This window comes from Pyrus communis, chromosome 17, assembly GCF_963583255.1.
Source record: "Pyrus communis chromosome 17, drPyrComm1.1, whole genome shotgun sequence".
In the NCBI taxonomy this organism is placed as follows: Eukaryota; Viridiplantae; Streptophyta; class Magnoliopsida; order Rosales; family Rosaceae; genus Pyrus; species Pyrus communis.
Window position 1 is genome coordinate 13,504,332 of NC_084819.1, and position 19,635 is coordinate 13,523,966.

Here is a 19,635-nt window from a genome sequence, read left to right on the forward strand (position 1 = left end):
ATGAAGTCCACTCATTTGAAGCATGATATCACATATTCTAGTATGAAAGTTTTGCTCACGTTTAATGAATTAAAAGTTATTCAACTTGTTTTATGTTAAACCTTGTACGAGACACCCTTTTGTTGAACAAACATATTTTAACATCACAACTGCATGCAACATGCTAATTATTTACATAATAAATGTCTTTTTCCTATTGCTACTAGGAAATGCTTATTAATATGTTAAATTGCAAATTGTACATTTTTTCTTAAAAACCAAACCGAAAATTTAGAAACCGCACCAAACCGAACCAAACGGTTTGGTTTCATTTTAGTTTTGGCTTCAAAACCACACCGAACCGAACCGCAAAAAATTTCAATTTCTGTTTCACTCAAAACCGCACCGAACCAAATTGTGCCGACCCCTATCTCATATGCAAAAAGAAAACCACCCATATGCTGCATTGCATATAGCAGTAAACCACACACCACCTTACAAAACCATACGATGCAATCCAACAGGACCAGCAATACCCACTGCACGACAAAGACCAATACACGGCACCACCAATAGCAATTATACACGGTGCACAATTGCAGAAGCACAACAACTGTACACGGTTTATTGTTTAGAATTTAAAACGAAACCAAGCTCTTGATACCCAATAGAATTTTACGGCTTAATTTTCATGTATTGCATAATTTGATATATAAGTACATGCAGTCCTTGTTCTCCAAGGAAACAAAAAAGGACACAAAGAAATATCCTTCTTATAAAGGATCCTAATATTTCACAATATTTACATTCCTATTTCTTACTCACGCCAATAGTATCCACTGCTTCTCTTTTCGTGGCTCCTCCAGTTTTCTTCGTCAAATTCCAAGCTTTGATATTTTGCAACTTCAGATCTAACATCTTTTTCGTTTAACCTCATTTATCACAATCCCTTCTTCAACCTCATATCTGATGAGCCGTGCCATTCCTTAACCTAAGATGTCAAATCTCATATCGCACTTTCTTGATTTGCACACCGCGTTCTCAATGGCATGCCCCAATCAAACAAGAGGTAGATTTGTTGTTGGAAATCGTCGAATTTGGGACATAATCTGTGCGCCTTGGTGGAACGGTAGGTAGGAAATTTAGTCTTGAACTTTCGCCATGTGTTCTCGGACATTGTTCAAAAGTCCAAAACAATGATAGAACATACATCTAAGGTGGGCCAAATGAAATAAAAATATAATAAAATAAAATGTAAGGCGGTTACTGTTTTTTTTTTTTTTTTTTTGTCAAAAGCGATTGAGTGTTTAATACCATGAGTAATTAAGTACAAGAGGTGTCAGATTGGTATATTTTTCTCTAATGATCCATTTATTGATCATGAGATAATTCGCATAAAACACTAATAATTTTGACCTCTATATGGCCACCACAAAAAACCACTAAAACCAAGAGCCTTGGAGTAGATCTGTTACAAAGACGATAGATACGACAGACCTAGAACTGATGCCTCACATTAGTCCATCGCAAACAACGATACCACACAAATTATTGTAGCAACACACAAATTCTACTAATCTAACGGTACAACAAATAAACCAAAATACATAAAACTAACTAAAACCGATACTTGTCAACAAAGGAGGAGGATATGGGTACAAAAGTGGCAGGAGGTGTGGGAGCATGACACTTGGGTTGTAGGCTAGGCAATTTCTTGCACAATCAGTTAATTTGATAAGAAAATAACAAGTTTCGAGTCAATTCGTTAATGAGCTAGATCGTTATCGGATCATCCGTTAAAAACCCGATAAGATATTTTAGCATTTATCTTAAGTCAATTGTGCACGCTTGGTTGGTGTTAATTAGTACACAACGTTGTGGGGAGATTACTTTTTTCATGAAAAGGAAGGGGAAAAAAGACGTGATTGCTTCTATTATTTAGACCACCTCCAACGGTGGGCTAAATGCTAAATTACCCCCCAAATTTCCCCCCCAAACCATCTCCAACCCATGCTAAAACATTGGGCTAAATGCCAAATGTTAAAGTTGGGCCAAATACCCCCCAGAATTCTCCACCCCCCACCCCCCCCCCCCCCGGCGCAATTGGACTCGCTGGCCATTGGGCCAGTCTCGGCCCGTTCACGCTCCAACGCGCCCCACGCGGAGCGCATGGAATCCGTTCCCAACAGGGTGGGCTCCGCTGTCAGAGGCTTGTCGGCCACCCAGACCACCTCCAACGACTACATTTTCAATCTGATGGCTGCTTTTCAAGGACCGTTGGTTGATCCAACGGTCCAGATTCAAATTTGATTTTTTAAAATATGTTATTTTAAAATACATTAAATCCAACAGCTGAGATCAAATATAATCAAATCTAACGGTAAAAAAAAAGATCTAATGGCCCAAATTTAAATCTAACGGCTAAAATAATTTAAAAAAATTATTTAACTCAAAATTCACCCAAAAACTCTATAATACCTATGTATTTGTTCAAACATCCACACAAAACTCAAATTTCTCTTACAATTCTTCCAATTTATCTTTCTACCATTTCTTTCCATTTCCAAATTGTTCAACATGGCAAGAGAGCATATTAGAGGTCGTAATTGGACTTGTGAGGAAGATGTTGCTCTATGCTTGGCATGGGTCTCTATTAGTGAAGATGGTGCAGTTGGCACTAATCAAAATAAGAAGGTTTTGTGGGATAAAATCATTGCAAAGTTTCAAGAAAACTGCAATGGCGGCAGGCAAGATGGTGTTGAACAGTTGGTGAATTGAAAATTTGGTGTTGAAAGGTTGGTGAATTGAAAGTTAGCCCAGGGTTGAAAGATTGATAAAAGTTGAAGGCTTGCTTTGTGGAAAATTTAGTGATTTTTCAATATTTATCGGAATTTAAATTTTTTTAGATTGCAATGTTCATAAAATTAATTTACGATAGTCTACATATTTATTTTTTATTTTTAATTTAATTTAAGAAAAAAATAGCCTAAGTTCATTCTTTAATAATCCCGGACTAAAATTTTAGGCCAGAACAGTTGAAGTAGAAAAGTTGTTTCTGGGTTAAAAGCTAAATTTTCTGAGCTAAAATATTTGGCTTTTAGCCCAACCATTGGAGATGGTCTTAGGTGAAGAATGAGAAATAAATTTAAAATATGTTGTTTAATATTTTTCTTTTTTTAGCAAGCGATAGTTTTCACACTAAAGGGAGAGCGGAATGAGTTTAGTCTCACAATGGACTAGCAATAATGTAGTTGAAATCCGTTTTTGGCAATAATAGAACCTAAGATCTCTCACTTACAAGTAAAAAAGAATACTATTAAACTGTAGTACTAAGTAACAAAACATGTTGTTCAATTAAAGTGGTGATAATGTTCAAAAGTGAATTGATAGCTAAAATAGAAGCAAGGAGAACGTTGTACCGTGCAGATGTGGAACCGACACAGCTTGTTTTCATCACAGTTATGAACAACTATTATGTCCTCTGATAATTAAGAAAAGCTGTATTTTTTGTTCACTATTCTTAAGTGGTGGTAATATTCATCACTTTATTTATTATCGTTTGATTAGTTTAAATTTTGAGATTTGTATTTATCCATAATACAGATATTGAAATTTAAATTTATTAACGATTATAAATAAAGTAATAAGCATCACCATTAGTTACCAATGGTGAGCAAAAATATTTCTATTATAAAAAGCTTTATCTCATTTGCTATATTAGGGTGAAATAGTCCAATGCAAAATATATAACAGTTATTACAAGTAAAGTAAGAAATAAGTTTGAAATCCCATCAACTTATGATTTTTTTAGAAAATTGTTATTGGCACTTCAAAAATCTCATTCTACACTCCAAACTTTCTATATTTAAAAAGAAAAATACACTTATGAAGAATGTAGAATGAAAATTTTGAAGTGCCAATAACACTTCTCTTTTTTTACGTGTACTTATCTTTCTTTCTTTTAACTCCAAATTTCGAGAAGGTCAGTCCACATACGTTACCAACTAATAGTATTCCTCAAAACGTCATCTGATGGGAAATGGAATTTATGGATGAGAGGCCTAAAATTCTGAGAATCCAATTGAAACCATATTAATTAATTTTTTTTGTCGAAAAACCATATTAATTAATTAATTACATCATCATTATGGATGATTCATAAAAAAACGTGTTATAATCGAGGAAAAACTCAACCAATTTACTCATTCTACAATTTCTAGGAACCAAAAACTCGACAGCAAATTGAAAAATGAGACCCTTATTCCATGACATGGTCAGAAATTTGATTAATATAACGTTTAAGATAATCAACTTGATTTGACCAAATAAGTAAATAAATACAGGATATTGATCTAAATTCGAATACTGGTGTGTTAGAATCGAGGGACACATATTTTTGACATATATTTTTATGGGCTTATTTTATAATGTATTTTAACTATTAGAACCGTTTATTTTTTAAGTATTTCCTCAAAAATCATTTCTACCAAAAATTAAATCAAATCCAAGATTATATGACCATTGGATTAAATTTAGTATTTTTTATAGAATTGAACAATTCATTAATTTCTTTGGATTAAATTTAGTGTTTTTTTTTTATAGAATTGTATTCGTTAATTTTCTTCACTATAAATGAATATTTTAACCTTTTTTTTTGTTTTTTTTTAAATATGATCTATGACTATGAATAATGTACTAAAATATAAACTGGTTGGAACCTTGAATACATTACGAAGTGAGTCATTACTAAAATAAAAACGGTTTGAATCATTGAATCCATTATTAAGTGAGTCCTACAATGTGAACGGTATTGATAAGCACTAGACATGCAGCAACACAATATGCATCATGACCCCTCCATCACAACCATCGGACATAAGTAATGAGTATCAATTAGCTTATTAATTAGAAAAACAATGAAAGATGACACTTTACCTCAATAACAGGAATCAATTATGTTTATGCACTTTGATGAGGGTTGATCCTTGCCGATTCCCATCCCTTAAAAGAGAGATAAAGACGAAGAATAGTGAACTAAAACCGCCTAGCCTTTAGGGCTTGTTGAAGATATTTTGTAAGAAGTATTTGTACTCATATTTGCCTTTTATAAAAGTATTTTTATTAGAAACGCATTAAAATTTAAGTGCTTCTTAAAAAAACACTTAAAAGCAAGGTTTATTATATTAGCACCCAAAATATTATTGAATACACCTCACATTTACTTTTTCAATTAAAAGTTATCTTCATACACCCCACGTACTTTCCCTTAATACACTCACACCTCACACTCTTAACATACTGTTTGGACCTAAAATTACTGGGCTGGGCCAAGTATAGAATTATTTTCGACCTGGAAGCTCTGCTCAAGGGTTGCTATGAACCGTTCGGTTCATGGGCAGCCTAACCAAGGTTGGCCAAGTCCTATTTGGAAAAGGCATATTCCAGATGAATAGAAGTGGGTGAGCCCTATTGCAAAGCGGATAGACGAAGAAGTTAAGTCCTGATGCAGTAAGGATTCTCGGCTGGATAAGGACGCTGAAACTTAGAAGTGAATGTGGCCTAATAAAGGGTTGAGTTCAAAATCCTAATGGAAGTAAGATTGGCCGAGATAAGATGGATTGGGGTGAGGAGTCCTAGTCCGAGTATGATTTTAACTGGATCGTAAGAAGGATTTGTTCTTGCTGCTATAAATAAAGAACGGAGTGCACAATTCAAACCCTCTCCAATTCAACACACAATTGCTCTGCGCAAATCTTTCGAACAACTTGAGATTTTTTTATTTTCTTTTTCCGCCAACACATCTTCACTTTGGATAAACAGCATTGTTGTCGTAGAATCAATCAATAGATGAGCACCTTCAGTTTAGATAAACAGCACTGCGTCGAGACCGACTGATTACCTATCTAAGTCTCGGTCGAGAAGGGTTTCCAAATCCTTATTGGCAGAGGTCATCTTATTAGCCTTCTCGGCGAAGTAAGGTGTTACGAGTTACGATATTCGGCATATTGAACGCCGAGTGATTTTATGATTGGATACTCACAAGTGAGTTTCAAAGTTCGACATTCTGACGGCCGAACCACCTTTACCATCAAGACATACATCTCATTTGAGTACTTGTGTCCATATAGTCTGGTGTCGATTCGACGTGCTTATACTCTCACGAATATAATCACTGTGACCGAATCTGGTGCCGACGATTCGTAAACTCCGCAGCACTAGCAGCCTTGTCTTTAGGCTCGAGAATCCAAAGGCCAAGACTTGTTCCTTCCTCGGCCGCAATCGTAAGATCAAGAAGTCAGCAACGCGCTCAACACAACATCAACAAATTGTACTCCTCAGCCAAGCTCAGCCGACGAGTTGGCACGCCTCGCATCAACCGAATGACGTAGTTGTGGATGCAAATTTCTTCCTCCTTGATCTTGGACAAAATTGCACTTACAAAACAAATAACACCTTAGGTCAAGGCCAAAAGCCTCACGCGCCCACGATGAATGGGGGGGCTTTGGCTGAAGAACCTTCGATGCCAAAGTTAGAATTTAGAGAGAAAAGTGTTTGAGAGTTTTGGAGAATTTTAGCAAGAGTGTTGAAAACTAGGTTTTTTTGTGAGAATGGGAGCCAATATATAGGGCATGGCCGGTCTTCTCTAGAGAAAGAGTGGCCGGCCCTTTATGTATATCTTGGGTGTTATTTGGTGATTTAATTAGCAATTAATATATTGATTAGGAATAAATATATTAATTGGCTAATTAACATAATAAAAGGTATGTTTTTGGGAGTTTATGGTATAATTAGCTAATCAATTAAAATAATGGCTTAATTGATCAACTAATAATGTCACAAAAAAGGAAAGATATGGTGGAAAAATGAAGGAAATGGCCGGTTCCCTTGGGAGAGAGGGTAACCGGCCTTTAGTGTAATTTTTGGGCATAATGGATAGTTTAATTGACAATTAATGGATTAATTAAGTAATAATCTCATTAATTAGCCAATTAACTTAATTTATGTGGGATATTTTATAGGTTATAGAATGATAGTTAATTGATTAGCTAAAAGAGGGAAGTGAGGTCAAAAGTATATGGAATGAAATAGGTTTTGAATTGTTACCTATTCTGGGCACTTTCGACTTTGTTGAGGGATTGAGTCAAGGGCAGCTTGTGCGGTTGGGGCCGTAGATTGAGGTGCTGGGTCGCAATGATAAACAAGTCGCATGGCTCATATCTTCTGGCTTTTTGGACCTAACGAGGGCCAGGCCTACGATTGAGAGAGATGAGAAGGTCGAGGGCCTCATGGGCTGCTAGAATACTGGGCATACAGGCATCCTACCTGCTGGTCTGAGAGAAAAAAAATGATACTTAATTCTCTTCGCCGGGAGAAATGTGGGTTGCTCTCTCGAGAAAATGTAAAAAAGATCAAGGCAGAAGAGATCTTCCCCGTCTGCTTAAGAGATGTTGGTTAAGAAAAAACTTAAGACTTTCTCTGCTGCTCGTAAGGGTCTACCTATTGTCAAGAGGTCTGTGATTGACAAGACTTCTTCAAATAGGACGAAAAATAAGGCTGCTAGATCTGAGCCTGTGGCGCCTGCTATGTCGAGAATGGCTAATTCGATTGTTGATAGTATTGCTCAATGTGGAGGTCTTGTCATGCCTCTAGTGTCAAAGTCTGTGCCAAGACGTCTATTGGGAGCTAAGTCCAGTTCTCATTCGAAAAAGCTTGCTATTATGAAGAGTGATAAGGTAGACTCTGCTGCTAAAGTGGCGTTAAGGCCCACCCCCTTTGCTACTGAAACTGATTCACCTATTGAGAAGGAGGAGACTGCTCGTGTGGGTAGCTATGAGAAATCCACTAAGCCTGCTTCTAGGGAGGCTGCTAAGATCTGTGTGCTCTTGAAACCAGATCTGCTTGACGACATAGACGTTTGTGCCAAGTTTGTTGACGGCGTTAGAAAGGTTTGTTTGCCCAAGTTCCTTTGTGAAGCATACGACCTAATATAGAAGGATTGCTCTGCTTGCTATAATGCATATATAGCAAGGCTGCCAAGGAGATAGGGAAGACTATGGCAGCTGAAGCTTATTCCTCATTTGAGGAGAATAAGAGGTTAAACTCTGAGCTCGTTGCTTTGAAGGGGTCTAATATTTCTGCCCTCGCTTCTCTGCAGCTTGAGGCCGCTCGCCAAGTGATCGTTATCTTGAAGACTACTCTTGACGTGATCCAAGTTAAGTATGAAAGTGTAGGAAATGAGATTGGATGTTACATACCTCATATTCAAGATCTTGAGTTTGCAATTTTTGAGCTTTATTTGGCTGCTTATACAAAGGATGAAGAGTTGATTGCTACTTATAATCAAGTGATCCACTTCAAGAGAATCGTCGATAGGCTTGAACCCCAAGTGTTGGAACTTCGAGGTATACTGAAGATCAACGAAAGTTTGAAGAAGGAAGTGGATGAGCTGCAGTGCGTCCGTGTTGGTCTGCTCGAGGATAATGAGCAGCTGAAGGGTGAGAATGGTGAGTTCGAGGTTTCGAGATGTTCTCTATTTCTTCGAAATACTTGCTTGTTTTTACTTTTGAGGCTTCCATTAGTGAAGTAATTGAAGAAGTTGGTGCCCAGGCTAGGGCATCCGAGGGTGAAGCGCTGGATGATGCCGCTGCTAAGAGCGTCACTGTTGCTGAAGGTGTGGTGACCGAGTAGTCGTGGGATGTCCAAGCTGCTGGAGTGTAGTCTTTTAGGTAGCCTTTAGGATTTTCTTTGTTTTTCCTCGTAGTTCTTGCTTTTCTTGAACTCATTTGGCCCTTTCAAGTTGTTTATAAACATCATTCCTTCGTTTTCTTCATCTTCGCTTCTTTTGTTCATGCCATAACCTTTAGACTTTATAGATTAATGGCAGGCGTGCTACTTTTCTATAAGCAAACAGGCCCGCGTAGTCTATGCAGTCGTAGGTGTTGGTATGGAACTTTGCAAAGTTGTTAGCCATAGGGTTGGCAGCTAGATGCCTTACTTACAGAAGCAGACAAATCTGCATAACCACTAGGCTGTTAACCTTGGCTTTCTCCAATTTCGTAGGTTGCGTAACAAGTACCACAACACTTTAGGACTTGGTGTAAGTTGTTCCGCACTTGGCAAATGTGAAGCTTATCGACTACGTAGCATGTCGACAGTAGATAAAGCTTCGTATATGCATGCTAGCTTGTTTAATCATTCACAAGAATGTGCGGTTGTATAAGTCTAGCATGGCTTTACTGCTCGAAGAGCAAACCGTAAACAGTCTTCTGGAAACCTTAGGCTACCTTAGTGCACTCGGTAGCAGCTTTAGGGTTCCAGGGCAGTCGTCCATCAGATATACTGCATAATGTGCCCCCTCCGTCTCTAAGGCCCCGCTCCCCACGGATTAGGCCAAGAGACCCAAAATCCTTCAGTTAGCTAGGCCTTGAAAAAGACCATTGTCGCTACTTCTAGGAATCCCAGCTCAAGCCATTGTCCATCTAGTTATACTAAGGCAGCCAGGCTCATCCACGTTTGGATATTCGGAGTGTAGAGTTTATCCTCCCGTCTTGGAAAGCTGACCCATATGGGTGTCGGGGAATTGGTTTACCCTCTCGCACTGGAGAGCATGGTTGGTCCCTCGAGGGGCGTAATTCCTATGATGAGTCCCTAAGTAGGGTGCGGTCTTTTTTGAAGTGCATGAGTGATCAGTTGTTGTAAGCATGCAGCCGAGCCAAATGGTGATTACTTCTGAATTTCTCATTGAAAAACGTGCGAAACGAACGAGAACTTAGCTGTAAGGGAGGAATTGCATAACAATTGGATAGTCCTCGGCTTGTGAGGTGGTCCTCGTTAAGCTGCTTGAGTCTTCAGGCTTTGATGTAGTGGAGGTCACACATGGTACTTCCTCAGATTATAGGCGCCCTACTGTTTTTTGATCTTTTTGTCGTTTCATGGTGGCGAGGGTGTAATTACTTTTGCCGTCTACTTTGCTGATCTTGTACGAACCTTCCCATATGGGATCCGTCTTTTTGGAGCTTTCTTTGTGGGCAATGATGAAGGCTTTTCTTAGGACTAGATCTTCGGGCTGGAACTGCCGGATCTTGGCCCTTTTATTATAGCTAGAGAGGAGCTGGTGCTGGTAAGCTACGTGCTGGTGATAGTCTGCTCATGCTTTTCCTCTGCCAGATCTAAGCTTGTGGCCATCTCCTTACTGTTCTGCTCAATGCTTGATAGTAGAGCGGTGATACTTGACTTGATGACATTGAGATGAATGATTGCTTCTGTGCTAAATGCCAAAGAGATGAGTCTCACCGGTTGCTCGTCGTTTGGTGGTGCGTTATGCCTATAGACATTCGAGGAGTTCGTCTGGCCATTTTCGAAGATCATCTGGTTGGATGCTTTGGCCCGCCTATTACCTTTAGGATATCTTGACGTGGACATGTGCTGCTTAATGTCATACTTTTGGAAGAACTTCGCCATAACTTTGCCACGAATTGCGGGCTATTGTCAGTGATCATAGACTATAGGATGCCAAATCGGCAAATGATGTTCCTCCATATGAAGTGCTCTATGTCCATTTGAGTTGTGGTCGTTTTGGGCTCTGCTTCTACCCATTTAGTGAAGTAGTCGGTTACCACGATCATCATGCCTCTGTCCTCGGTACCAGGCGGCATAAGTCATACCAAGTCAATTGCCCACTGTATGAACGGACAAGGACTCGTATGCGGGTGTGACTCGCTAACAGGCAGTGCTGATATCGGCTTATAGCGCTGGCAGCAGTCGTACTTTTGTACTAACTTCTTAGCATCTTGATGCATGGTAAGGAGTCGTGGAGCTGGGGCCATGTTACACGTAGCAAGAGACGCTCAACTGCCGGTGTTGGACCATTCTAGAGCTAAATTATGGAGCAAAGGTCGGCTTGGGCCGTGTGACGCATAGCAGGAGGTAATGCTCAACTGCCAGTACATGTTGCTCCTATGTAGAATATTTTGGGGCAACGAGGACAAAACTTGCTTCCGAGTCTGTCCTTCCAATGTTTGTTTACCCTTGGCGTGTCTTTTAGGCCGAGTTGTTGTGTTCGTAAAAAAACTTTGCATCCACCAGGGTCTACGCCTTTATCATCCCGTGTTTGGATTGGGCAGAATAATGCGTCATGAGGATGACTGCGTGCGTTTAAAGGTGAAACTTAAGCTTTCGGGTTGCAACAACTATCACCAAAGTTAGATTTGAATTTCTGATAGCAACGATAAGAGCTTTTGAATTATGGAATTCAGGTAGTCGAGCCCCCAGCTCTTCTCGTATAATGGTAGAGTTTATTGCTACTTCAGATACCATCAAACATGTGAATCAGTTCTTCTCTGCTTCCGATTTAGATAATAGGGATGTGATGTCGAGTACTTCTTCAAGTCCTTGAATGTGCATTGGCGAACCTCGTCCCAAAGTGCATGCTTCTCTGCTAGAGCGAAGTAGTCTGCCAGAGTTAGATCTTCTTTCATGATTAATTTTCCGAATAGCGAATGGTCTGCTAGAAGTCCTTTTTGGAAGGCTGCTCTAGCTATCAAGTCGTTACATCCGACTATCCTTGCCTTTTCTGCTTTGAACCTCTTCAAATAGTCACGAAGTGACTCTTTTGTATTCTTCTTGACGTTAAACAAATGGTCGGACTTCTTTTTTATCTAGCGATATGATGAATATTCTTTGGTGAAAACCAAAAAAAGTTCGTAGAAACTCCGGATGGATTGTAGCGGTAGGGTGTAGAACCAATCTTGCGCCTCGTCTTGTAGAGTGGTGGTAAATATCTTGCACGTGAGATCTCATCCCCTTTGAAATGTCTTTCCAGGTTTTCATCCCCTTTGAAAGATGTGAACTATGGCATGCTGAACTCACGTGAAGGCTCTGTCTGCTCGATCTCATCCGTGAAGGGTGACCTGCTTATGTTGGTCATGTTCCGTCGTAATGCCTCGTCAGTGACCTCTTTGCGTTGGAAATCACATAATCGCTTAGTCAAGAGTCTCTTTACTTCTTCCTGGATTTATCTTTGCTGGGGTAGTGGAGCTCTCGACTGCCCCTAGCCATAACTTGCTAGTCTAGGTTCCTCTCTTATGTGTTTGGCTCGTTTATGCCTCGGATGCAGTGAGTGTGGTACGTTCCTAGCAGGCGAGCGAGTTCTTCGCAGGCTACCGGTTGAACTTGAGCCGGATTGAGTGACTATTTCTCTCCGTCCGTCGTTTTGCTTACTCCGATGTAAGGTGAAGGATGCTCCTTGCGGGCTTAGTCGGAAATGAACATTTTGCCTGGAAGGCTACTCATGTTGACTATCAAAGTGTGACCCTAACCGTGAATGTATACTCGTCCGTGGGCCTAGTCGAGAGTGCACGCTTCTCCGCACGCTAAGACGAGAGTATACGCTATCTCGGGGGCCCAATCAGGAGTGTACATTGCCCGAACGCTCGGTTCATGGCTGGTCGAGTGGCTGCTTGCCAGGACGCTGCTGGAAAGGTTCTTCGTCTGCCTTTGTCCTATTTTGGGACACCTTGTCTGAGGCACGTTGTATCTCGGTGCGCTATAAGAGCTGGTTCACCAAGGTCGTCTGCTGTGTGAGGGCGCTCGTTAACTCTATGACTTGTCGAGATAAGTGTTGTTTTCCATTTGGGTTGGAAGAGTTTGGAAGGAATGTATCTCCTTGAGCAGTGGAAGTGTGGTAGACTTCGAGCACAAGATTTGAGTTGGGAAATGTCAAATCCGCAGAAAAATTTGGTGAAAATGCTCATGGTTTGATCATTGGTCCCGAAATTTGAAGCCCAGACAGTTGAACTGGTCTTGGACAAATTTGGGTTGCTTGGAAGGCCACGGGAGCAAACTGGGCCACGGGAGCATGCTAGGCCACTAGAGTAGGCTGGGCCACGAGAGCAGGCTGCTTAACGGGAGCAGGTTGGGCCACGGGAGTGGGCTACTCAGTGTGTGGCACACGTGGGTGCGAGGCTAGGGCTCGGCTTGGCAATGCGTTGGGCTCGCGTTGGGTTTGGAGTAACATGGCTTGGGTCATGGCCTTGGTGCCATGAGCCTTGGATGGCACAACTCGGGTCGTGGTAGTGGTGCCATAGACCTCGCCAAGGGTGGCCACCGCGGTGGTTGCCATGGTGGAACCTTGTGGTGGTGGTGCCGCTCCCCATAGGATCACATTTAGTCTCGCGGATCGCCGCGGTCCCATTTCTTGAATATTTGAATTTTCACTCATGGAGTTTTCTAAATTTCTAGCCCTTGTATTTCTCTTTTTCGTTTAATCAAAGAATCTTTGCAAATAAAAAATTCTAATAATAAGAACGTATGAAAAATACAAGCGGACTAGAAAATAGAGAAAAAAAACCTTTTTATGCAAGAGTCTTCTACGAGTGTGAATTTCAACTCTTAATGAAAGCACCAATTTGTGGATGCAAATTTCTTCCTCCTTCATCTTGGACAAAATTGCACCTACAAAACAAATAACACTTTAGGTCAAGGCCAAGAGCCTCACGCGCCCACAATGAATGGGAGGGTGCTTTGGCCGAAGAACCTCTGATGCCAAAGTTTGAATTTAGAGAGAAAAGCGTTTGAGAGTTTTGGAGAATTTTAGTAAGAGTGTTGAAAAGTAGGTTTTTTGGGAGTTTATGGTATAATTAGCTAATCAATTAAAATAATGGCTTAATTGATCAACTAATAATGTCACAAAAAAATACAGATATGGCGGAAAAATGAAGGAAATGGCCGGTTCCCTTGGGAGAGAGGGTAATCGGCCTTTAGTGTATTTTTTGGGCATAATGGATAGTTTAATTGACAATTAATGGATTAATTAAGTAATAATCTCATTAATTAGCCAATTAACTTAATTTACGTGGGATATTTTGTAGGTTATAGAATGATAGCTAATTGATTGGCTAAAAGAGTGAAAGTGAGGTAAAAAGTATATGGAATGAAATAGGTTTTGAATTGTTACCTATTATGAGCACTTTCGACTTTCTTGAGGGATGATAGGTCAACACATACACCTCACATTTTTTTACCTACTCTCCACTTCACTTTTTTTTTTAATTTTTTACTCAATGAAACCGGATTGAAGAAGAATGTGGGGTTGATAGAACGCATTCATGAATCATTGGATTGAAGAATTTCATTGTATGTACAAAACCAATTGGGTGTTAATAAAAAAAAAAACCAAAAGCTATCCTGTTAGATTCTTGACATTAAGATCTAGAGTGGATCAAATTTCATGACCATTGATTCCAACGTCTAATTATGTAGGAATAGAATCCTCTCCGAATCCTCTTTGTGGGGATCCGAATGATCAATCAATTATATCCGTTCATCGTACATTGTGTAATTAAAAATTATTTTTAATTTTTAATTTAAAATTAAATATAAATAGTACCTAATGAAAACTGATCGTATAATATACGATGAACAAACACGATTGATTGATATCTGAATTTCCATAAGGAAGATACGGAGAAAATCCTTGTCCAATTATGTAAACTTGACTGATTCTCCTCTTAAGATATCGCTTTCAATAAAACCCTTCTGCTTACAAAAAAACGAAATGGAAAATTCAGCAGAGACCAAAGCAAAACCAGAGAAAATTATCCAATTTGTAGGCACCAATGAGTGTGTTTGTCGGAGTAAAAAGATAAAGAGACTCAAAAGCAAGTCAACCGCGTATAGCTCTGTGCTTCACGGAAGTCTAAAAAGGCGACCAAGAAGCTCCAATGGCAAGAAACCTTCACAGCAACTTTTCCATTCTTTTCTTCCTCCTTGCTTTTTGTTAGCTTCTCATCCAAAAAAACAAACCCCAAAAAAGTAAAAGGAAACCAACCCGAAAGCACCAATCGTCGTCTTTGCCATCAGCTACTGCTAGCTAGGATCTCTGAAAAGTAAAAAGTTGCAATTTTTTTCTTGTCTGAATTGCAGACTTTGCAGTTGGGTTCTTAGTATTTATGCTCCTCTGCGGAAAGAGTGAAAAATCGTGCTGGCAGATTGAACCCAGAAAACAAAATCTCAGTCTGCAGTTGGGTTCTTGTCTGTTGAATTTGAAGACCTTGGTGAGAGACAGAGATTTTGGGAAACTTTTGTTTTGATGGGGGTTTGCTGGAGCAACAAAATCAAGGCCGAAAGTTCTTTGAATACAGGTAACTTTTTTTGTTCTTTTTCTTTTTTTCTGGAAGGAAAAAACTAGTCAGTTGTTGATTTTTCCTCAGAAAATATTGAACTTTATTTTTCCTGGATGTTTTCTTTTTGTTTGACCAGATGGGTTTTTATTTTTGAGGTAATTCTATATGTTTTATATAGAAATCTTGGGTATTTAAAGGTTTTGTTGTGGAAGAATTGTTTTGATGACGGATGATAGAAGTTTATAGTATGAGTTCACCACTACATTGTGGAGTGAATCTTTTGGTGATGTTTTTCAATTGGGTTGCTATCTCTGACAGGATTCAATTCGAAACATGGGAGTGATTCAAGTGGCAGGAACTCGTCGACTTTCATGCCCGTGACTCCTCGGAGCGAGGGTGAGATCTTACAGTCCACTACTCTGAAGAGTATCAGCTTCAGTGAGCTCAAAACCGCCACCAGAAACTTCCGTCCTGACAGTGTGCTGGGAGATGGGGGTTTTGGTTCCGTTTTCAAAGGTTGGATTGACGAAAATTCGCTTATAGCATCCAAGGCCGGGACTGGCATGGTGATCGCCGTGAAGAAACTCAACCAAGATGGGTTCCAGGGTCACAAGGAATGGCTGGTGAGTGCAATTACCTCAACATTTTTCTGAGTTTTGATGGTGATCTGAAATAACTTGTTATCTGCATTGCATGCTTATAGCTTCATGCCAGTAGTTTACTGCTCTTTAGTTTCGAGAAACTTGCCATTCGAAATTCTCCATATCACCTAACTGTGACTTGTCTATGACTCACAACTTTTGTTAGATTATGTAATGTCAATTTGGATTTGTTTTCGAATCATATCTCGATACCAGAATGATGAATCCTACATTTTGGATATACAGGCAGAAATCAACTATCTAGGAGAGCTGCATCATCCTAATCTTGTGAAACTTATTGGATATTGCTTAGAGGATGATCACCGGCTCTTAGTTTATGAGTTCATGCCTAAGGGCAGCATGGAAAACCATCTATTCAGGAGTGAGTTCATTACATCCCCAATAGCGGCATTTGTTTTGAACCTTTCTCCTCCCCCCTTTTTCTTCTTAGAGAAAGCATGTTGCAAGTTGCATATGATACCTTGTTACTGAAGCATATACTGTTGCAACAGGAGGTTCTCACTTTCAGCCACTTTCTTGGAGCCTCCGAATGACAATCGCCCTTGGTGCTGCAAAGGGACTTGCCTTTCTCCACAATGCTGAAAGACAAATTATACACCGTGACTTCAAGTCAGCTAATATTTTGCTCGATTCGGTTTGTAATTCAATAGCCTATTTTCATCAGATTCAAGTATGGTTGGATATGCCAAATTTCACTATTTCAGGGTCCCCCACTGACTCCTTGTTTTAATTTCAGAACTACAATGCAAAGCTGTCTGATTTCGGGTTAGCCAGGGATGGGCCAACTGGTGACAAGAGCCACGTCTCTACTAGGGTTATTGGAACCCAGGGATATGCTGCTCCGGAGTATTTAGCCACAGGTGCTACACCTACTTCATTTTTGTCTAAAATCCTTGACCTGTATGAACCTCTTTGGCCTTTAGAAACCAAGCTCCTCTCCGAATGTCAAGATTTCTTGTATTTTCTTCCATTAAGTACCGATTCCCAGCCTTCTCTTAAAACTAATCTGTCAATTTACCGTCGTTCAATTGTTGGCCACTGATGGAATGCAGCTGCAATTGCCAAAGTTAAGGTTTAATAATTTAATAGAACCAAAGTTCAGTTAGTGCTTATCTAATTGCTGTTTTCTTCGTCAGGTCATCTTACTACCAAGAGTGACATATACAGTTTCGGAGTTGTTCTTCTAGAAATGTTATCTGGACAACGAACTATAGATAAGAACAGGCCAACTGGAGAACACAATCTGGTGGAATGGGCAAAACCATACTTGAGAAACCAACGCCGAGTTTTTCGTGTCATTGATTCTCGCCTTAAAGGCCAGTACTCAGTCAGTTGTGCCCAAAAGGCTGCTGCCCTTGCACTTCAATGTCTTGCTGTAGATCCCAAGGACAGACCTGACATGAATGAAGTGGTAACAATACTGGATGAGCTTCAGGACGTCCCCAAAGGTACTCAGAAAGAGCATAATGCAACTAGTCCCAAGTCCAGCAAAGGGAGTGTTGACGATGCTGCCAACGTGACTGCTTATCCCCGGCCTTCTAGAGACCCACTTTTTGCTTGAAGAGAGTTTTCGTGCTGCCCGAGATATAGTGAAAGGTGTGAAGTCTTGATAGATAAAATTTGTACATAGCCTAGAATTGTTCAAAGTAGTGTGTAGTGATTGTGTATGATGTCTTTGAGCCTACTGCCTTCGAGTAATTTCCGGTTATTTACGCACAGAATCACTGAACTTGTGGAGTTGTTTTCTGGTTACTGAAAGAAAAAAAAATGCAGAAGTGCAACATGTGTATGAGAAGTGTGATTCGGCTCATTGAGTGATTTTCGTTCCTCTCGGAATTATGGGACCTTGATAACGTCCTCCATTAGTGTATAGATAGTCTGTTTTGCCTCATAGATGTGTCTCATATTCAAATATAAGAGAATGATCTTCAACAACTCAAGTGAACTATCTGCATTCTTTGTAACAGTTTTCAGAGTTCAAAACATTGTTAAGCTTGGCATATTGTACAAAATTGTGGGTGTCCAGAGAAAAAGAAAAAATAATTTGGGTGTTCAAGTAAATAAGAGTGTCCAGAGACCATTTTTGGGGTACATAGAACTACTATTTGCTTAATGGCCATGCATTGCTCCAAAACCCTTTTCTTTTTTGAGGTAAAGTGGAATTTGATGTTTAAACGGGCTCCACTCCTGACAGCGGAAATAGTGTTTTTATTTTCCCCTCTATTTCTCCACAAATCACGCAACAACAATTGCTCTCACACGTTAGGGTTTGTAGTCAATTATACAAGTCTTGGTCTTCTTCTTTAGACGACTAACTTTAACATTCATCAATTCAATTTATTGGTGAACCAGCTAACCAAAACCACATAAATTCGAGATATTTTATACTCTAAAGCACTTTTCGATTTCATTAACTAGTAATCCAAATCATATATCATCTCTACAACCGGGTAATATGAACAACCGTACCTGCTATCATATTTCGTTCTACTAATCCAATTAATTTAATTCGCGATCATCAACCATAAACATGCGAACAGGTCAATTATTTACGGTCCTTATCCTTAAATGGTCCGTCCATATGAAATCTATCTCCCAGCAAATGTTACACACACACACACACACATATATATATATATGTATGTCATGAATTACATATTAGTCACGTTTTTTATATTTGATGACGCTGCTTGTATACTTTTGATTTCCATATATATATATATATATCCAATGCAGGAGGATCAAGAACAAAACCAAGTTGGAATGAAAAGTTTACATTCAACGTAGAATATCCTAGAGACAAAGATCACAAATATATGATTTGGTTTCGTATCATGGACACCCAAAAGCTTTTGGAGCATGATGTAGTTGTTGGAGATCCTGTGCATATCTTAAGATTGGAATTCAAGATTTTCTCAAATAAAATGAAGATTGAGCGTCAATAGAAGAAACGACCGATGATATAGTATATGCAACATAACACTTTGTTATAATTGGTAATCGTACCAATTATTTGTAGGATGTACGCGAAGGATGTGATAGCGTTGGGCAGAGAGTGGAATGGCTGAACTTCCAACTTGCAAAGCAGAGTCGTCCTTGAAGACAACACTTATGCTGGAGAGATCTCTATTGCTTTAACTTTCACCTTAAATTCATAAGCTAAATCCTACCCCGTAGATTTATAATTGTATAAAAAAAAAAGGCGGTGTTATCCATACACTTCTTTTTATCTTTCACACATTCTTTTCAATTTTTGACTACAGGATAAAATGGATTGAAAATGATCAAATCACAGAAATTAATAGGAGAGTGTGTAAGAAGCAAAAAAAAGTGTATGGATAGCACTCCAAAAAACAAGTTTCATAAAATCCAAATATCTTTTACTTTAAATATATACTATAGCTTCACTTAGCGTCAAGCCGTCTTAGCTCAGCTGGTAGAGCGCGTGGCTTTTAACCACGTGGTCGTGGGTTCGATTCCCACAGACGGCGTTTTGTTTTTGTTTTTGTTTTTGTTTTTGTTTTTGTTTTTTTGGATACAATTAGAAATAAAAATAAGGCCCGATCCATTTGAGGCCGCTAGAAGGCACCTTTGGGCTGCAAAACATAGATTACGTTAGACCCTCCCTTACAATTTTCGCACTCTTTCGATTTCCAGCACTTTAAACCTTTGGGCTACAAAACATAGATTATGTTGGGCCTCCTTTACAACTTATTGCAAAAAGAGAAAATAATTTATGCGCTCTCTTTTGATTTCCAGCACTTAAACTAAGAGTAAACTACCGATTTTCCCTTGAACTATCACTTAATTTTTTAATTAAAAAGTTCCCCGGGGGGCGGGGGAATAGGAAATTAAGGACTTAAACTATTTTT

The 19,635-nt window shown here is 39.4% G+C and overlaps 1 protein-coding gene and 1 non-coding gene across 2 annotated transcripts; both read left to right on the forward strand.

Annotated features, from left to right (window-relative positions):
* The first annotated feature begins 14,532 nt into the window (after positions 1 to 14,532).
* LOC137722402 (receptor-like cytoplasmic kinase 176) lies at positions 14,533 to 17,573 on the forward strand. The gene is made up of 6 exons (XM_068461392.1): positions 14,533 to 15,119; positions 15,420 to 15,724; positions 15,989 to 16,124; positions 16,255 to 16,397; positions 16,500 to 16,623; positions 16,900 to 17,573. The coding sequence occupies exons 1-6, from the start codon at positions 15,068 to 15,070 to the stop codon at positions 17,322 to 17,324; spliced, it is 1,185 nt and encodes a 394-aa protein (XP_068317493.1). The 5' UTR covers positions 14,533 to 15,067; the 3' UTR covers positions 17,325 to 17,573.
* Positions 17,574 to 19,181: 1,608 nt separating this feature from the next.
* On the forward strand, positions 19,182 to 19,254 carry TRNAK-UUU (transfer RNA lysine (anticodon UUU)). The gene has a single exon. It is a non-coding gene; the product is annotated as a tRNA-Lys (tRNA).
* Positions 19,255 to 19,635: the final 381 nt, after the last annotated feature.